Genomic DNA, 18,881 nt, shown 5'->3' on the forward strand with positions numbered 1-18,881 from the left:
ACACACATACACACACACTTTCTCACACTCACAACCCCACAACCCAGACAGACAGACACAGACAGACAGACAAAGACCCACATGCACACATATATTTTGTGTGGTGAATTTGTACTTGCAGAGTTACATTGTACTTTGCTCAAAAACTGCATGAATTTATGTAAAACTCTGTTATTTCACTTTTTAGATTAGAATCAATCTAAACATCGGGTCATAGACAGAGAACACAGGGGGCTAACACCTTCAACATATTGTCTGGCTATCACCATTGTTAACAGCTAACCCGAGAATGCAACTTTTAAAAAAAAGATTTTGTGATTTACACATGAAAGAAGTGAAACTATCACTGTATTCTAACAGATGAAAGGCTTAACAGACAATCAATTTTTCAATGTATAATTTCAGTTACATCACACTGCAAATTTTTGCTATAAATTCTGTGCTAGGATTGAGCCCTCCACAATCACCTGATGAAGGAGCGTCGCTCCAAAAGCTAGTGTGCTTCTAATTAAACCTGTTGGACTATAACCTGGTGTTGTGTGATTTTTAAAAATAATTGTTAAATATCTTAGTAATCTATTAGACTCAATATAAATATATTCTCATATAGACATACTCACATGAACATTATCAGTGGGATGACTGGCTCTGTGAATATAAGCTCAGAAAAGGAATTGGACATCAAGTCGTAGAGCATGAGTGTGAACTGTATTGTCAGCACAAGGCTGTAGTTTGACGTCTGCAGCATTCCCCAGAGAAGTCAGTTAATCAGTGTTACAGCAATGTGAGGACATGGTCTGTTCAATTATCTGGAATACAAAGATACATTTCAACATCAGAATTTAAGACAGCACACATAAAATAGCACTATGAGAATCTATGCATCATAACGATTCCCATCCTCTTCCACACATTATAATGGAAGATTACTGAGGATTGCATCTGGAAAGATAGATATATTGTGCCTCAATCATCACAGCCCAAATGTTATCCTATTACAGGTCAGCTAACTTAATATACGTGCAAGTCTTTAGTTTGTATCTTGTGATGTCTTTATCCACTAAGACATTATGCAGTCTACATGATCCAATTCCACACTGAACTGTAAAGATATCTAATAAGGATGTGTATTCAAGTCAAACTCAAGAAGAGGTCAACTTAGTTCACTGGTTATGATTATAATTTCAACCTTGCTACATCAATCAATCACCTATCTAATTAGAATCCCTATTCCTGGATCCTAACAAAGTACTATATAAAATCCACACCCTCAAAGCAGCTGTTGCTTTTTGGTTCTTTCTTTCAAAAACTGTATACAGAAGTTATACCACTATTAAGGCTTGACAGGGAGTTCAGAAGGTAACACTAGAATGGCTCCAGGGATATAGAATACAGCAGTTACATGCCCAGTATGTGGAAGCTGAAGTTACCCTTCCTGGAGGAAAGAAGGCTAAAAAAAATTTTGATGTATGAAGATGAATCTTGAAACATTTTGATCAAGCAGTGTGCTGTTGCTTGGCCACGACCCCCCCATGTCGCATCTGAGTGACATGCATCAAGTGGGTGTTGACTTGGGGCATTCACAGAGAAACCCCAGGCCTGTCGGTGCTTGGCCACACCTCCCACCCCCCACATCCATTTGAATGATACGCATCAAGTGGGTGTCAACTTTGGTTAACTGTTTGCTCACCAAACAACCTTGTTAATGAGAAAAAAAACTTTGGAGCTTTGCGGTTTTTGGATGTTCGGATAAAGGATCTTCTACCTGATTTGATTTATTGTCATGTTTACCTAAATATCGTGAAAAGCTTTGTTTGCGAGCAGTACAGGCAGATCATAGTTAGCAAGGAGATACATATCATAGGGTGCTTGATAAGAAACTATACAGGATACACTGCACAGGAGGTGTGCAAAGCAAGATCAACATTAACAAGATCAGCATTATTTGAAGTTAAAGAGTCCATTCATCAGTCTAATAATGGCAGGAAAAAGCTTTTCTTGAAACTGTTGGTGTGTGTTCAAGCTTCTGTATGTTCTACCTGATGGAAGTGATTGTAGGAGAGCATTACCAGGGTAGGAGGGGTCTTTGCTGAAACTGGCAACTTTTCCATGACAATGAGAAGTGTAAATGGAGTACATGGATGGAAGGTTGGCTTCCATGATAGTCTCGGCTGTGTACGCAACCTTCCGTAGTTTCTTACGGCCCCAGGCGAAACAGTTGCCATATCAGGGCGTTATGCTTTCGGACAGTGAGGATCCTTATCGACATGCTGAATTTCCTGAGCCGTCTGAAGAAGAACAGGCATTGCTGTACTTCTTGACCATCGCATCTACATGGGAAGTCCAGGACTATTTGTCAGTTATCATCACTCCGGGGAACTTGACGCTCTCAACTCTTTCAACATTAGCTCCACTGATGTAAAGAGGGGCATGTTCTCCTCTTTTCTTTCTGAAGTCAATGATCAGTTCTTTTACTTTGCTGATATTGAGAGAGAAGTTGTTATCACTGCATCATGCCACCAAGTTCCTTTCTATATTCTGACTCATTGTTGTTCGCTATCCATCCTACCACTGTGGTGCCATCAGCGAACTTGTAGATGGCGTTCGTTCGGAATTTGGCTATACAGTTGTGGGTGTACAGGGAGTACTGTAGGAAGCAGAAAACACATCTTTGTGGGGCTCCAGTGTTGAGTGTTATTGTAGAGGATGTGCAGTTGTCTAATTGCGGTGGATAAGGAATCTGAGAATCCAGTTGCAGAGGGTAGAGCCGAGACCTGGTTCTCAGAGATTTCAGATCAGTCTGGAGGAGCTAACGGTGTTGAAGGCGGAGCTGTAGTCAATGAGCAGGAGTCTGACGTAGGTGTCTTTATTGTCCAGATGTTCCAGGGATGAGTGCAGGGTGAAGGAAATGGCATCTGCTGGCAGGCAAATTGCAAGGGATTGAAGCAGCCTGGGAGCTACAGTTGATGTGGGCCATGACCAGCATCTCAAAGCGCTACATTACCATGGAGGTCAGAGCAACTGGGTAGTGTAGCACATTGCATGTGCTTTCTTAGGTACTGGGATGGTTGTGGTCTTCTTGAAGCAGGTGGGGGCTTTGGCTTGTAGGAAGAGAGGGTGAAGTTGTCAGTGACTACCTGCACCAGTTGGTCTGCACAGGATCTAAGTGCACAACTGGGAATTCTGTCCGGGCCTGTTGCTTTCAATGGGTTGACTCTCAGGAATACCAATCTGATGTGTGCAGCTTAACGTGGATAAATGAGGTTAGTCATTTTGGTCAGGATAATGGAAAGGCAAATTATCTAAATGGAGAGAAATTCCAGTATGCTTCAGTGCATAGGGATCTGGATGTCCTCGCGCATGAATTGCAGACTACTCGTTTTTATTGTAGGAGCATAACCTCCATTATTTCTGATGCTTCTGCTAATTAAAGGCAAGTATCCCAGTAGCTTTGTTATCCACCTTAACTACCCATCCAACTACCTTCAGGAATCTTAGACAAGCACTCCCAAGGCCCACTGTTCTTCCACATTTCTCACTAACTAACCATTTATTGTGCATTATCTTGCCTTGTTCGCCTTCCCTGAATACATCACCTCATACTTCACCAAGGAGAACTCAATTTTCCATTGTTGTGACCACCTAAATAGTCTATTGATATCTTCTTACAGTATACAGCTTCATCACCATTTACACACCCAAATTTTGTATCTTTGCAAACTTAACTATACACCCCCCATTTAAATTCTAGTTATTCCCATATGCCATAAAAATCAAGGGAGCTAGTACTGAGCCCTGTGGAACTCAACTGGAAAGGTCCTTACAGCTATTAAGACACAGAAACGTTACCATTTGCTTCCATCCTCCCTGAATGCAACTTGGCCTTGGATCCAGTTGATGTTGACTGGTGATCATTCTGCATGCAAGATCTTTTCAAAGCTTTGCCAAAATCCATAAAGACTACATTAATTGCATAATTCCATCAAACTTAGTTATCTCTTCAGAAAAATTCAATATCAAGCTTTCAACAAATCTGTAACTATCTTTGATTAACAGATGTATTTTTAAATGAAGATTAATTTTGTCCCTCAGAATATTTCCTCAATAATTTTCCTACCAGTATGGTTAACCCGACTGTAATTACTCAGTTCACTTCATCCCTATGGTTCTCCTAAAAATGGTGCATTAGCTGTTTTCTGATCATCTGGAATCACACCTACAATTGGAACATTACGGTCAGTGCCTCTGTTTTTTTACCCCTTCATCAGGCTTCACGTAGGCCTGGGGATTTAGGTGCAACTCCAGGCTAACAATAATGTGCGTATCTCTTAAATGCTTTCAAAAGATGCGCAATAAACCTTCATGCCATTGTACAATACCCACATCCAGTACATACTAAAAGCTTGTCATGTGCACTGGTCAAGGAAAGACTTGTGAACAATAGCTAATTATGAAGTTGAAAAAGTTAGAAGAATCTTAATAATCTCAAATTAAATATTCTTAAAGCAAAACAATGATCAAATCAAGCAGGCCATTGAAAAATATTTTTAAAGGTAGAATACCAGTCAGAGAGGGACTTGTGACATAGTTGATACAAACTGGCTTTTATTTCAGGCCTTTGGCCTGAAAGTTCAGGTTCAAATCTCACTTGCCCTGGAGATGTGTTTAACAGATTGATTAAAATATTTCCAATTCAGAGAGGGTAACAACCAATAATAATTAATGCTCTAGTTAGCCAACACCTAAAATGTTGATCACGAAGAGGGAAAAAGACCTTTGATTGGTGGTGAAGAGTCACATAAGTGTTTAAACGTTAACTTTGCTTTTCTCTCCACAGAGAGACCTGCAAAGTTTCTTCAGCAGTTACTGGTTTGTTTTGATTTAAAATTTTCAGTTCCCTCGGTAACTTGATTAACGAAGTCGACGCAGGTGAGAGGATGTTTACCGCCAGTGACGGAGGCGACAGGCTTTTGGTCAGCAAACATATTTGGGTCTTTCAAACTGGCATACAGGCCATCAAAAAGCAATTCAAAATCTATGAATCATTAAGGGAATAGAAATGATATTATTTGACATTACAAAATGAAGTTAAATGTCAGAATTTTAAATTAGAGACAAACATTTTTAAGGCAGATGTCAGGAAATTCTTCATCAAATGATCGCTGTCCTGGGATAAATTAAGAAATAATTGGATCGAGGTCTCTGAATGGATCAATTAAAGTGGATTGAATTGTGTCGGTTGGATAAGTTAACATGAAATTTCCCACAAGAGACCCCAGACTTGTAGCAGGTATTCTCCCCCCCCCCCCAATGAACACAAATCTCCAAACTACCCTAATTTTCATTCACTCCCAATTCGATCCTCACTACCCCAACAGTAACTCAACGTGTTTAAAGTGACTAGAATTTTCCAAAAGCCGGGAGCATGGGTAAAACGGAATGCGAAGAGGCTGCTCACCCTTTAAAACACCGACATACCGCCCAGGCCCCAGAACGGCTGGATCCTCGACAATTACCAAGGCCATGGCGGCGTTCATAGAAACCGAGACGCGAATCATCGAGCAGGCCCGAGCCTTCCGCAGCGACACCTGCCGGACTGGAGAAGTATCAGTGGTCGCTTCCCATCTTCGGTGAAACAGCGTCACCTGCCGAAGGTAAAAAACGGAGTTCTCTTACAGCGTAGGGCACACTCACTCCCATATGCACCCTATTTACACTCACATATACGTTCTCTCTCTCTCTCTCTCACACAGACACTCACAACTCCCCACCCCAAACACACACATACGTTTGTGGGGTGAATTTGTACTGGCAGAGTTACATCGTACTTTGCTCAAAAACTGCATGAATCCAAGAAGACTCTGTTAACTCATTTTTTAGATTAGAATTAGTCTAAACAGTATGGCACAGACAACAGCACATAAGGGGCTAACACCAATTGTTAAAGTTAACCTGAGAATGTAACCTTTAAAAAACATTTTGTGATGTTATATATGAAAGAAGTGAAACTAACATGGTCATTCTAACTGATGAGAGACTTAAACAATCAAGGTATTTTTCAATGTATAATTTCAGTTACATCACACTGTAAACTTTTGCTATAAATTCTGTGTCTTAAAATTGTGTACTCCACAACCACCTGACGGAGGAGCAGTGCTCTGAAAGCTCGTGCTTCCAATTAAACCTGTTGGACGATAACCTGGTGTTGTGTAATTTTTAACTTTGTACACCCCAGTTCAACACCGGCATCTCCAAATCAGCGGTAAAGTCATGAGACTCACAAACAATGTCAGATGTTTAAAGCATCATTTGTCTCAATTTCTGGCCTTGCCTTCCGTGCTGAATGCATAGATTGGAATCTGAAGTAGCATTGTAAAAACTAATTACACGTATCCAGAATGTTTTTGTGAAATTCAGTGCTTATTGTGCCCAGCGGAACGTTGTAATGAGTGTGAGAAAGACCTGAAACTTAAGAGTCTCGACCTAATTTGGGAAGTGGAACAACTGACAAAGAAGCCAAGAAGTGACTGAGAATCATAGATTCCCCACAGTGTGGAAGCACGCCATCGACTCTCTGTATGGATCAATTAAAGTGGGTTGAATTGTACTTGTGTTGAATAAATTAACATGCAATTTCCCACGAGAGATCCCAAGTTTGTACCAGGCTTCCTTACCGACTCTGTAAAGTAGATCCCACCCAGACCTGACCCCCTCAACCCTATTTCTGTAACCCTCTATTCCCCACGGCTAATCCATTTAGCCTGCAAATCTCTGGAAGCTCTGGGCAATTTAGCATTGTCAATCAATGCTAATCTGCACATCTTTGGATTGTGGGAGGAAACCCAAGCAGACACAGGGAGAATGTGCAAACTCTGCACTTAAGTAGCCATCCTACAGAAGTTGTCACACAAATCAATGCAAATGTTATTTTAATTAAATTTTAACTTTCATAGTTTCTACATGCTGTGAAATTATTTGAAATTGAAATGACTCTGTTAAAAAGTTGGTTTGCTTACTTTACAACTTCCCCAACACTGATCAAGAAATTGTCTGCACAAATACAAAAATATAAAGTCCAGTGTTTGAAATATGAAACAAAAGCAGCAAGTGATGGAAATACTCAGTTGGACTGGCAGTATCTTGAAGTGAGAAACAGATTTCAGGGAAAAGTACTTATAAAAGGATACAACTGAAACATCTCTAACCTGTGTACATTTATATGTCAGGCATCAAATGTATGATTTTTAATTGCCATTTTTAATATTCTGCATCCGTTGTACACAATGTGGTCTCCTCTACAGTGGGGAGACAGGATGCCAACTTGCAGATTGTTTCAGAGAACATTTCTGGAACACCTGCACTGACCAACTCCACTGCCTGTGGCTGAACACTTTAACACCCCTTCCCACTCTGCCAAGGACATGCAGGTCCTCCATTGCCAAACCCTAACCACCTGACGGCTGGAGGAAGAACGTCTCATCTTCCACCTTGGACCCTCCAGCCACATGGGATCAATGTGGATTTCACCAGTTTCTCTATTTCCCCTCTCCCCATCTTATCCCAGTCCCAACCTTCCAACTCGGCACCGCCCTCTTGAATAGTCCTACCTGTCCATTTTCCTTCCCACATATCTGCTCTAGCCTCCTCTCTGACTTATCATTTTCACCCCTACCTTCACGTACCTATCACATTCCTAGCTATCTTCCCCCAGCCCCACTCCCTCCTATTTGTCTCTCAGCCCTGTTGGCCCACAAGCCTAATTTCAGATGAAGGGCTTATGCCTGAAACGTTGATTCTCCTGTTCCTCAGATACTGCCTGACCAATCCCACACACAGACATTAACAGAAAAAAATGTTGTGATAAACAGAGGGAAAGACTGGGAAGGTAGTTCAATGGTCCTTGTTCACAGGGTTCACTGAAATGTTGCTTTTGGCTGGTCAGGCTATGCTGTTCTTTGATTCTCCTTCACAAGCTAGTTTGAAAAATAATGTCACAGAGTCATAGACATGTACAGTCAAAAACAGACCCTTCAGTCCAACTCATCTATGCCGACCAGATATCCTAACTTAATCTAGTCCCGTTTGCCAGAACTTGGCCTATATCTCTCTTAAACCCTTCCAATTGATGTACCCATCCAGATGCCTTTTAAATGCTGTAATTGTACCAGCCTCCACCACTTCCTCTGGCAGCTCATTCCATACACGTACCATCCTCTGCATGAAAAGGTTGCCCCTTAGGTCTCTTTTATATCTTTCCCCTCACCTGAAACTTATGCCCTCTAGTTCTGGACTCCCCCACCCCATGGACTCCCTTGTCTGTTTCACCTATCCATGCCCCTGACGATTTTATAAATCGCTGTAACTCATCCCTCAGCCTCCGATGCTCCAGGGAAAACAGTCACAGCCTATTCAGCCTCTCCCTTTCGCTCAAACCCTCCAACCATGGCAACATCCTCGTAAATCTTTTCTGAACCCTTTCAAGTTTCACAAAATCCCTCCAATACGAAGGAGACAGAATTGCAAGCAATATTCCAACAGTGACCTAACCAATGTCCTGTACAACCACAACATAACCTCTCAACTCCTATACGCAATGCTCTGACCAATAAAGGAAAGCATACTAAATGCCTTCTTCACTATCCTATCTACCCGTGACTCTACTTCCAAGGAACTATGAACTTGCAGTCCAAGGTCTCTTTGTTAATGAACACTCCCCAGGACCTTACCACTAAGTGTATAAGTCCTGCTGTGATTTGCTTTTCCAAATTGCAGCACCTCACATTTATTGAAATTAAACTCCATCTGCCACTCCTCAGCCCATTGGCCCATCTGATCAAGATCCCATTGTAATCTGAGGTAACCTTCTTTGCTGTCCACTACACCTCCAATTTTGGTGTCATCTGAAAACTTACTAACTATACCTCCTATGTTCACATCCAAATAATTTATATAAATGATGAAAGGTAGTAGACCTAGCACTGATCCTTGTGGCACATCACTGGTGATAGGCCTCCAGTCTGAAAAGTAACCCTCCACCACCACCCTCTGTCTTCTACCTTTGGCTAGTTCTCCCAGTGTTCCATGTGATCTAACCTTGCTAACCATGGAACCTTTTCGAACACCTAACTGGTCCATATTGATCACATCCACCATTCAGCCCTCATCAATCCTCTTCTTCAAAAAACTCAATCAAGTTTGTGAGACGTGATTTCCCATGCACAAAGCTATGCTGACTATTCCTAACCAGTCCTTGCCTTTCCAATATATGTAAATCCCACCCCACAGGATTCCCTCCAACAACTTGCCCACCACCAATGTCAGGCTCACCAGTCTATAGTTCCCTGTCTTGTCCTTACCACCTTTCTTAAATAGTGGCACTACGTTAGCCAACTTCCAGTCTTCTGGCACCTCCTCTGTGAATATCAGTGGTACAATTATCTCAGCAAGGAGCCCAGCAATCACTTCCCTAGCTTCCCACAGAGGTCTACCTCTGATCAGCTTTTGGGGATTTATCCACTTTTATGCTTTTCAAGACATCCAGCACCACCACCTCTGTATTATGGACATTTTTCAAGATGTCACCATTTATTTCCCTACATTCTATATCTTTGATGTCCTTCTCCACAGTAAACACTGGTGCAAAATACTCATTTAGTATCTCCCCATCTCATGCAGCTTCACACATAGGCTGCCTTGCTGATCTTTGAGGGGCCCTATTCTCTCCCTCGTTACCCTTTTGTCCTTAATGCATTTGTAAAAACCCTTTGGATTCTCCTTAACTCTATTTGCCAAAGCTATCTCATGTCCCCTTTTTGCCCTCCTGATTTCCCTCTTAAGTATACTCCTCCTGCCTTTACACTCTGAAGGAGTCATTTGATCTATCCTGTCTATACCTGACATATGCTTCCTTCTTTTTCTTCACCAAAACCTCAATTTCTCTTGTCATCCAGCATTTCCTACATCTATCAGGCTTTCCTTTCACCCTAACAGGAATATACTGTCTAGACTCTCATTATCTCATTTTTGAAGGATTCCCATTTTCCAGCCTTCCCTTTACCCGCAAATGTCTGCTCCCATCAGTTTTTGAAAGCTCTTGCCTAATACTGTCAAAATTAGCCTTCTTCAATTTAGAACTTCAACTTTTAGATCCTGTCTATCCTTTTCCATCACTATTTTAAAACTAATAGAATTATGGTCACTGGCCTGAAAGTGCCCTCCCACTGACACGTCAATCACCTTATTTCCTTATTTCCCAAGAGGAGGTCAGGGTTTGCACCTTCTCTAGTAGGATCATCAACATACTGAATTAGAAAATTATCTTGTACGCTGATTTTTGAGGGGCCCTATTCTCTCCCTCGTTACCCTTTTGTCCTTAATGCATTTGCAAAAACTCTTTGGATTCTCCCTAACTCTATTTGCCAAAGCTATCTCATGTCCCCTTCTTCTCCATCTAAACCCCTAACACTATGGCAATCCCAGTCTATTTTTGTAAAGTTGAAATCCCTGACCATAACCACCCTAGTATTCTTACAAATAACTGAAATCTCCTTCAAATATGTTTCTCAATTTCCTGTTTTTAGGGGGTCTGTAATGCAATCCCAATAAGGTGATCATCCCTTTCTTATTTCTCAGTTCCACCCAAATAACTTCACTGGATGTATTCCCAGAATTATCCTCCCTAAGTACAGCAGTAGTACAATCCCTGATTAAAAATACCACTCCCCCTCTCCTCTCACCTCCCTTTCAATCCTTCCTATTGCATTTGTATCCTGGAACATGAAGCTGCCAGTCCTGTGCATCCTTGAGCCACATTTCTGTAATTGCTATGATATCCCAGTCCCATGTTCCTAACCATGCCCTGAATTCATCTGCCTTCCCCATTCGGCCTCTTGCATTGAAGTAAATGCAATTTCAGTCCCACCTTGTTCTTTGCTTTGTTCCTTCCTACCCGGAATTTTTGATTCACTCCCTTTTTGCAACTGTACCAGTCTTAGATTGATCTCTTTCCTCACTATTTCCCTGGGTCCCACCGCCACACCCCCACCCCTCTCCACCACCATCTTACTAGTTCAAATACTCCCAAGCAGCTCTAGCAAATCTCCCTGCCACTACAAAAGACTTTTGCCCAGTCACTCATCTAAATCCTGCCAATCAGATAAAGATCCATTTATGCATAGCCTCAATTTTCTCCAGACCTGCTAATTTTGGAATGCATGTCCATGTGTTAGCACTATACTATGGGCTTTGATTTTCTTCATTAACCTTTTGACATGGAACCATATCAGATGCCTTCTGTCCACAGGATTCCTTTTACTGACAGTATGTGTTACTCCTTCAAATAACTAACTTAAACTAGTTAAAAGACATTTGGATAGGTACATGGCAAAGATAGGTTTAGATGGATATGGGTCAAACACAGGCAAATAAGACCATTTCAGTTTAGGATGCCTGGTCAGCATGGAAAGTTGGGCCAAAGGGCCTGCTTCCATGCCTTAAACCTCTATTAATGTAACATAATTTCCCTTTGAAACCATGGTGACTTTCTGGCAACCTTGAATTTTTCCTAAGTGTGCAGCAAGAATAATGATTTATTTTATGACTGGGTCTGACGTCAAGCTAACTGGTCTATAGTTTGGTTTACCTCCCTTCTTCAGGAAAGAAATTATGTTGTTACTTTCAGTCTGTTGGAACCTTTCCAGAATCGAAGGAATTTTAAAAAATTAACACCAACATACTAACGACATCTTTTGAAATCTTAGTGTCGAAGCAGAGTTTAATTAGCAGGGATCTGTGAGAGCAAAATAAATCAACAATACTCACATCAATTGAACTGATAATAATCAACCTTTATTGTAAATACTGCAACAGTTTGGCTGACACTTGGAAAGAGGAGGGATCAAGATATTCCCTGTTTCCCTTCCAAGTTTCACGCCTTCACAAAAGGAACACATTATATACTTTAAAATATGATGAGCAATTACAGATTATCATGAAATGTGTGTCACCTGTAACACTGAACCTTAGTCTAAAAACAATTAATCATTTGCATCATTCCATAACTGTTTCAATTTTGCGGACCTTTTGTGTAGATTAAGATCTACAAGGAGCTGTTACAAGGTTAAGAATGCAGACTGTTTACTCTTTCTGACCTTTTATTTCAGTTTTTTAACTTACTGAATTATAAACTCTAATTGCCCAACTCTTTTTCCCATCATGCAATGTTAAATGTTGCCCACAATACCACACTAGAATGAAATTTATTTTACCCAGTCTTGAAACTACAGCTGCTATACTGCTTCTCTGGTGGCTGTAATTTCATAAGTTTCTCCCTTCCATTTTTGATTTACCGGAATGGGTTTGTGTCCTTGAATTTGAAGACAGAAACAATATTTGTTTATTTCATTCATCATTTGCTTATTGTCGACTATTAACCCACAATTCTCATTCTCTAGAGGACCAACATGTACTTGTTATTTTCCTTTTCAAATACAGAGAGAAACTCTGTACATTCTCAGCTTCCTTCCTCTGTCTAATTTCTTAGTCCTGAATAACCCTCGACATGTCTGCTGTTCTTTATCTCCTAATCAATCATCTGATCTGTGCAGACATGTAGCAGGTATGTGCTTATTCCTTAAGTTTGATGCTTTCCCTCACTTTTCTTTTAGTTAATTACAGATGGTCAGTCCTTCATTAAGAATCTTTTATAGTCGGAATATATTTATCATGAAATATCCCTTAAATGTCTATAATTTTGTCTTTATTAATCTATCCTCAAGCCTAATATGCCAGTTCATTTTAACTAGCTCAGTTTTTATGCCCAAATAGTTGCCCTTATTTAGGTTTAATGTACTAATCTTAAGGCCAATCCTATCCCTTTCAACACTCTTTTATTGTCTTAGAGTAGTATTGGTACATGTTACCCAAGATCAATTTCAATGCTTATTTGAATGTTTTTAACTTGATCATGTGTTCTTTGGTAAAACCAGCATTCCAAAGCTCAACAATGAGCTTACGTACTATTAAACATCCTAAGTAGGCCACCTGTGATGCTGGAGAACATGTACCATGTGAATACTTCTTTTTGATATCTTAAAACATTTTACACTTGTATTAATCCTATTTAAAATCACCTTTGTAGATTCCTAATCACTGCACAATTGTTGTGCAATGTCAGCATCATCTAAACTGTTTGGGGAAGCAAGGGGAATCAGAAATGTACACAAAGCACAATTCCACGATGTTGTACTTGATGGTTTATTTAAGTTTTTTTCAAGCATTCCAACTCAAACTTTTAATATATAACATTTATTGAAAAGTTTACAAATATATTCAATATATAACACATGCAAAAAAGTTAATTGGGAGTTCAATTCTAAGGACACTAAGTGGTGAATAAAGACAACAATTGTTACAATATCAAGTTTTGCCAAGTTTAAACAACAAAATTTCTGAACAAAACAACCAGTAATCAGTCCATAGTTTAAAAAGTATCATTCTTGATGAAGGGCTTTTGCCCGGAACATCGATTTTCCTGCTCCTTGAATGCTGCCTGAACTGCTGTGCTTTTTCCAGCACCACTCTAATCTAGACTCTGATTTCCAGCATCTGCAGTCCTCACTTTTGCCTATGAAATTAATTAAGATCGTTCCTAACATGAGGGACACAGAATTCTCAGGTAAGGACAGGATCAAGCTCAGATTCACAATTACTGTATACAGGTACTTGGTTCAAACTCACATGCATTTGCATGATGTTAGGACTGGAGGGGACACTGGCACCAATAAAACTCCACTTCAGTAAAAGTTAATGTCATTAGTCAACCAAAGCAAACCAACACAGTCTAAAGATTGATTTGGAGATGCCGGTGTTGGACTAGGATGTTCAAAGTTCAAAATCACACAATACCAGGCTATAGTCCAACAGGTTTAATTAGAAGCACACTAGCTTTTGGAGCCTGATGAAGGAGCAGTGCTCCGAAAGCTAGCGTGCTTCCAATTGAACCTGTTGGACTATAACCTGATGTTGTGTGATTTTTAACTCAGTCTAAAGATTTTGAGCATCAAAGGGTACTACTGATTAGAGAACAGAGAGATTTGGTTTAATGTACAAGTGTTACTTACAAAGCGTAAATTAGGTAAATTAACACAATGAATAAAAAGACATCAAAAGTTCCAACTTCAATTAGGTTTTCATTGAATGGGGAAAAAAGTCACTGTCTAATTCCCTATCTACAAAACAAACATAATCTTCTCATTCCTCAGTTTGAAGATGCAATTGGTTCCAAAATAAGCATTTTTAGTGAAACAAAAGAAATTATTTTTAAAAATTGAATTTGTGGTATTATTAACTTCAGAACTTGAATAACTGTTCATGAATTGATTAATTCAATCACCCAAAGATAAACTTACACATGGAAAGCAGCAGCAATAACTGTATCTGAAGAAAAAAAAACTATTAAAGACAAGGACAAATGTATACAGGAATTGAAAGCAATTAGCTATGCCTGGCAAAAGGAGGAGTGGAGTCTAAAACCAACAAAACTGCTTTGACATCTGCTTGATAAACTGAATGCTTTATGTCTGATTGCCCTGCAGAAGAATTTAATCACAGGAAAGTTTTCTTTAAACAGACAGTTAAGGTCAAATTTAGATTAGATTAGATTCCCTACGGTATGGAGACAGGCCCTTCGGCCCAACAAGTCCACACCGACCCTCCGAAGAGTAACCCACTCAGACCCATTCCCCTACCCTGTATTTACCCCTGACTAATGCACCTAACACTATGGGCAATTTAGCATGGCCAATTCACCTAACCTGCACATCTTTGGAGCACCCGGAGGAAACCCACGCAGACACAGGGAGAATGGGCAAACTCCACACAGAGTCACCCGAGGTGGGACTCGAACCCAGGCCCCTGGCGCTGTGAGAAGCAGTGCAAACCACTGAGTCACCGTGCCGCCCCTTGTAACAAAGAAGCTACTTCTGAGAAGGCGGCAGGCTGCAGACTTGCAGTAATTTAGATAAAAGGGCTTTAAAAGAATCATCAATATATCTCATCACAGATCTTAAAGACAAAAATCTGGATAAGAATCAAACACCAGAACCCCCCACTTAGCAGAACAACACTGGACTAAGATTGAATCGTGGGCACTTCCAGAGATAAGATACTGTTGAAAGAAAAATGGCCAAGTCCCACCAAGCCAAACTGGGTTTTGAGGCTTACTTGAGGGGTATTATTTTAGTTGCTATATGCAATAAAATTTAAATTATTGTTTCAGTATTTGACTGTCTATAAGATTTAAGTAGCCGAATTAAAGGTAACTTGTGGTGATTCACTCGCAACATTATGTAACACTAAAAAATGGAAATTGCTAAAGAAAAAGAGGAGGTCTGGCAACATCTGTGGAGAGTGGAGTCCAGTGACCATTCTTTAGAACCATTTAAAAGGTGAACTGATGCTGCCAGGCCTGTTGAGTTTCTCCAGCAATTTCTGCTTTTGTGTATTTCAGATCTCCAGCATCTGCAATATTTTGTTTTATAATACTATATTTGTAATATTGTAAATATATATGAAATACCTGTGAAATGTAACAAGTTATGTAGGAAATGCACAGCCATCTGTACAACAAATGTAAGAGATATGAATGACCAACTAATTTTTGAGTCTCTTTCTTGAAGCAGGAAGGTTCACAAACTCCAGAAATAGGCTCAATTTTGAACAAAATTGTGCAATGTTTAATATCCTCCTGAACAAGATTTTGCTTTGTGTAACATGTAGCACACTTCCATCAATGCAGAGTTCCTCAGCGTCACATGCTTTCATATACATGAAAGACAACAGTGCTATTGACTCAACCAAACTGGCAATTGGACAGTGTTATAAATTGATAATAATTACGTATATGCCCATATGTTATACGTAGTGGAGCTTATTCAGAAATTGTTCCAACGCTACAGATATTAAGAATTCTCTGAGCTATTCTTTTGGAAGTGGTATTCCCAGGGCTGTGTGATTATGCAAGTTACGAGCTTTTTCTACCTCTTCAGATGAGCAAAGATCTTCCAGAAACACTGTTGCTAAATTACTTAGACGCTTATTTTTAGACATGGAGAACCGGAGCATGCACTCAATAACTGGCATTGCTGTGATTTCCTTCTGGGACAAAGGAGTCATCAAGTACATTAATGTGGTAATTGCAGACAGTACTGTGTCCTCATTCGGATTGGATAAACAGTTCAGCACTGCCTGAACCCCATTGTTTTGTAAAATGTATTCCTTGTTCTCTTTGTCTAAACAGAGGTTACAGAGACCACCTGTGGAAATAAAAGCATTGTCAACCCTTGGGTCAATGAAAACTTAGAGAAGGAAATCATGAACAAAAATTACAATGATCACCCTCATTAAGTATTAATTTTATTGTTAATGACCTGCCAATTTTCTTCCCATTTAAGACAAACAAGATCATTTATTTACAATTGCTGCAGAAGAAATCATCTTAACCTGAGAATACTAACACTCCCATAATATTCTGAAACAAAAAAATTCTATTCTATAGGCACATTATATATAACTTGTTCCCAACATCTCATGAAAAAGATTGTCAGAAGATTGACTAAATATGAGTAAATGTGAAGGGCATCACAGAAAGCAAGTACTTCATTTCACATGCAAGTTGATTACAGATTTAAAAATTCATTCATGAGATATTAGTGTCACTGGTCTGACCAAATTGCCCAGAAAGCAGTTAAGAGTCAACCACATTGCTGTGGGCCTGAAGTTTCATGTATGCCAAACAAGGTAAGGATGGCGGTAAGGTAAGGATTTTCTTCCTGAAAGGATATTAGTGCAGCAGGATTTTTACAACAATTGACAGCAGTTACATGGTTACCATAAAACTAGCTTCAATTTTGTTTTCTGAATTCAAATTTGACCATCTGTCATGGTGGGTTTCAAACTCACATCCCAAGAACATTAGCTTGGGGTTCTGAATTACTAAGAGAAAGACAGGACTGCAGATGCTCGAGATCAGAGTCAAAAAGTATGGTGCTGAAAAAGCACAGCCGGTCAGGCAGCATCTGAGGAACAGGAGAGTCTACGTTTCGAGCATAAGTTCTTCATCAGGATTGTTTTGAAGAAGGGTCACTGGACCTGAAATGTTAACTCTGATTTTTGCTGCCAGACGTGTTGAGATTTTCCAGCAATTTCTATTTTTGTTTCAGATTTCCAGTATTGGGCGGCACAGTGGCTCAGTGGTTAGCACTGCTGCCTCACAGCACCATGGACCCGGGTTCAATTCCAGCCTCGGGCAACTGTCTGTAGGGAGTTTGCACATTCTCCCCGTGTCTGCGTGGGTTTCCTCTGGGTGCTCTGGTTTCTTCTCACAATCGAGAGACGTGCAGGTCAGGTGAATTGGCCGTGCTAAATTGCCCATAGTGTTATGTGCATTAATTAGGGATAGGGCTAGGGTTTAGGTCTGGAAGGATTACTCTTCAGAGAGTTGGTGTGGACTTGTTGAGCTGAATGGCCTGTTTCCATACTGTACGGAATCTAATCTAATCTGCAGTTCTTTGAGTTATTTCACCCCCCCTCAGGGATCTACCTAAACCGTGATCTTAAAGGGAAAGGTCAGGTTAGCAATTAAATATAGCAATCATGTTCCAGAATCCATCACAGAAAATAAGTACTTAAATATAAAAAACCTTTAAAGTTTACCTCCAACATTTCTGAAGTTGCACTTGTTCAATGTTTACGTTTATCATATTTCCTTAAAATACTTAATTATTAAATGATTATGTCAAAAGGGTCAGAATTGAGCAAAGTTTGGATAATCTATATTACCCAACTAAAGAAATTGACAAAATACATATACAAAACTTAGATTTTACCTATTCCAAATTCTACAAATCGTTCATTATCTTCTGTAAGCATATCCAGGAATAGGTCAATGACCTGCAGCTGTCGAAGATACTGATAGTTACTGGGGTCATATGCAAAATTAGCTAGGTTTGCCAGGACTTGTTCCTTTGCCTCTGAGAAGTAAATAGAAGTTAGATTTTAATCATAGAAGACCAACACTGGCAGTCATTGTCATTGGGAGTAATGGACACAATCACACTTATGGCAGAACGAAGACAATGCAAAGTATTTTTTGGTAATATTTGTAGAAAATCCTACCCTGTGAAGTGTCCTGTAAAATGCCCTAGAATATGACTAATTAAAAAATAACTATAGCATTCAAGACTCTTGGAATCCTTTGTGGTAACAAACATGAGCACAACGAAAAATATTTGCACCTGTGGTTCAATTCCAAATGTCCTTGTCCTTTCTGAATAGTTATTGGTAAGAATATGATAGCTCCAACTCCAGACTGCAATAAATAGTCATGGATCACCATTCTACACTTTTATTATCTTACCTTGACTATCGGTATCCTGAAATTCAGTAACAAGGGCCTGTAGGTAATCAAACCGATCTTGGGATTTACTTTCTCTCAGCTGACCTGAACTGGCCATTTCATCCGAAATCCAATTAGCTGCACAGAAAAAAGAGAAAACTGATTAGAAACATGGCATGACTACAGTAAGGAAATTATGCTTGACATAACCTAATATCAGCTGATGTAAGGAGAGAAAAATTACATTAAAAATAAAAAATTACTCAGTCTTCATCAGAAACTTGAGTCTACTCATATTTATATGTTCTACTGTTAACAAAATTACAGTACAATGGATCAACTGGCGCATTCATGTTTCTATATACTAAAAGAAAAAGTCAGTCCAGCTGCAGCCATTTGAAAATGACAGTCCCACATGGCTATACAGTTCACTATTCCACTGATTAAATACTTCCATATCTCAATCAAGGCTGTTCCCAGAGATAAA

At 39.7% G+C, this 18,881-nt stretch overlaps 2 protein-coding genes across 2 annotated transcripts in view; both read right to left on the minus strand.

Annotated features, from left to right (window-relative positions):
• tmem138 (transmembrane protein 138) overlaps positions 1-18,532 on the minus strand; it is a 34,377-nt gene extending 15,845 nt beyond the window's left edge. The window contains exons 1-3 of the mRNA XM_043706083.1: positions 18,416-18,532; positions 5,459-5,645; positions 621-809 (exon numbers count right to left, since the gene is read on the minus strand). Coding sequence (XP_043562018.1) covers positions 621-748 — 128 coding nt within the window. The 5' untranslated portion in view covers positions 749-809; positions 5,459-5,645; positions 18,416-18,532. The remainder of the gene's footprint in view (positions 1-620; positions 810-5,458; positions 5,646-18,415) is intronic.
• On the minus strand, positions 14,893-18,523 carry armc7 (armadillo repeat containing 7). The gene is made up of 3 exons (XM_043706082.1): positions 18,416-18,523; positions 17,886-18,029; positions 14,893-16,313 (listed from the first exon to the last, which is right to left on the minus strand). The coding sequence occupies exons 1-3, from the start codon at positions 18,510-18,512 to the stop codon at positions 15,976-15,978; spliced, it is 579 nt and encodes a 192-aa protein (XP_043562017.1). The 5' UTR covers positions 18,513-18,523; the 3' UTR covers positions 14,893-15,975.
• Positions 18,533-18,881: the final 349 nt, after the last annotated feature.

The sequence above is a fragment of the Chiloscyllium plagiosum genome, chromosome 16 (genome assembly GCF_004010195.1).
Source record: "Chiloscyllium plagiosum isolate BGI_BamShark_2017 chromosome 16, ASM401019v2, whole genome shotgun sequence".
Taxonomy (NCBI): Eukaryota; Metazoa; Chordata; class Chondrichthyes; order Orectolobiformes; family Hemiscylliidae; genus Chiloscyllium; species Chiloscyllium plagiosum.

Bases quoted from the DNA above. Each gene is read 5' to 3' on its own strand.
- armc7 (XM_043706082.1), bottom strand. From the start codon at position 18,512: ATGGCCAGTTCAGGTCAGCTGAGAGAAAGTAAATCCCAAGATCGGTTT. The intron at 18,030-18,415 runs GTAAGATAATAA...TTTACTTCTCAG, and splicing joins TCAGGATACCGATAGTCAAG to AGGCAAAGGAACAAGTCCTG. The intron at 16,314-17,885 runs GTAAAATCTAAG...TTATTTCCACAG, and splicing joins ATTTGTAGAATTTGGAATAG to GTGGTCTCTGTAACCTCTGT.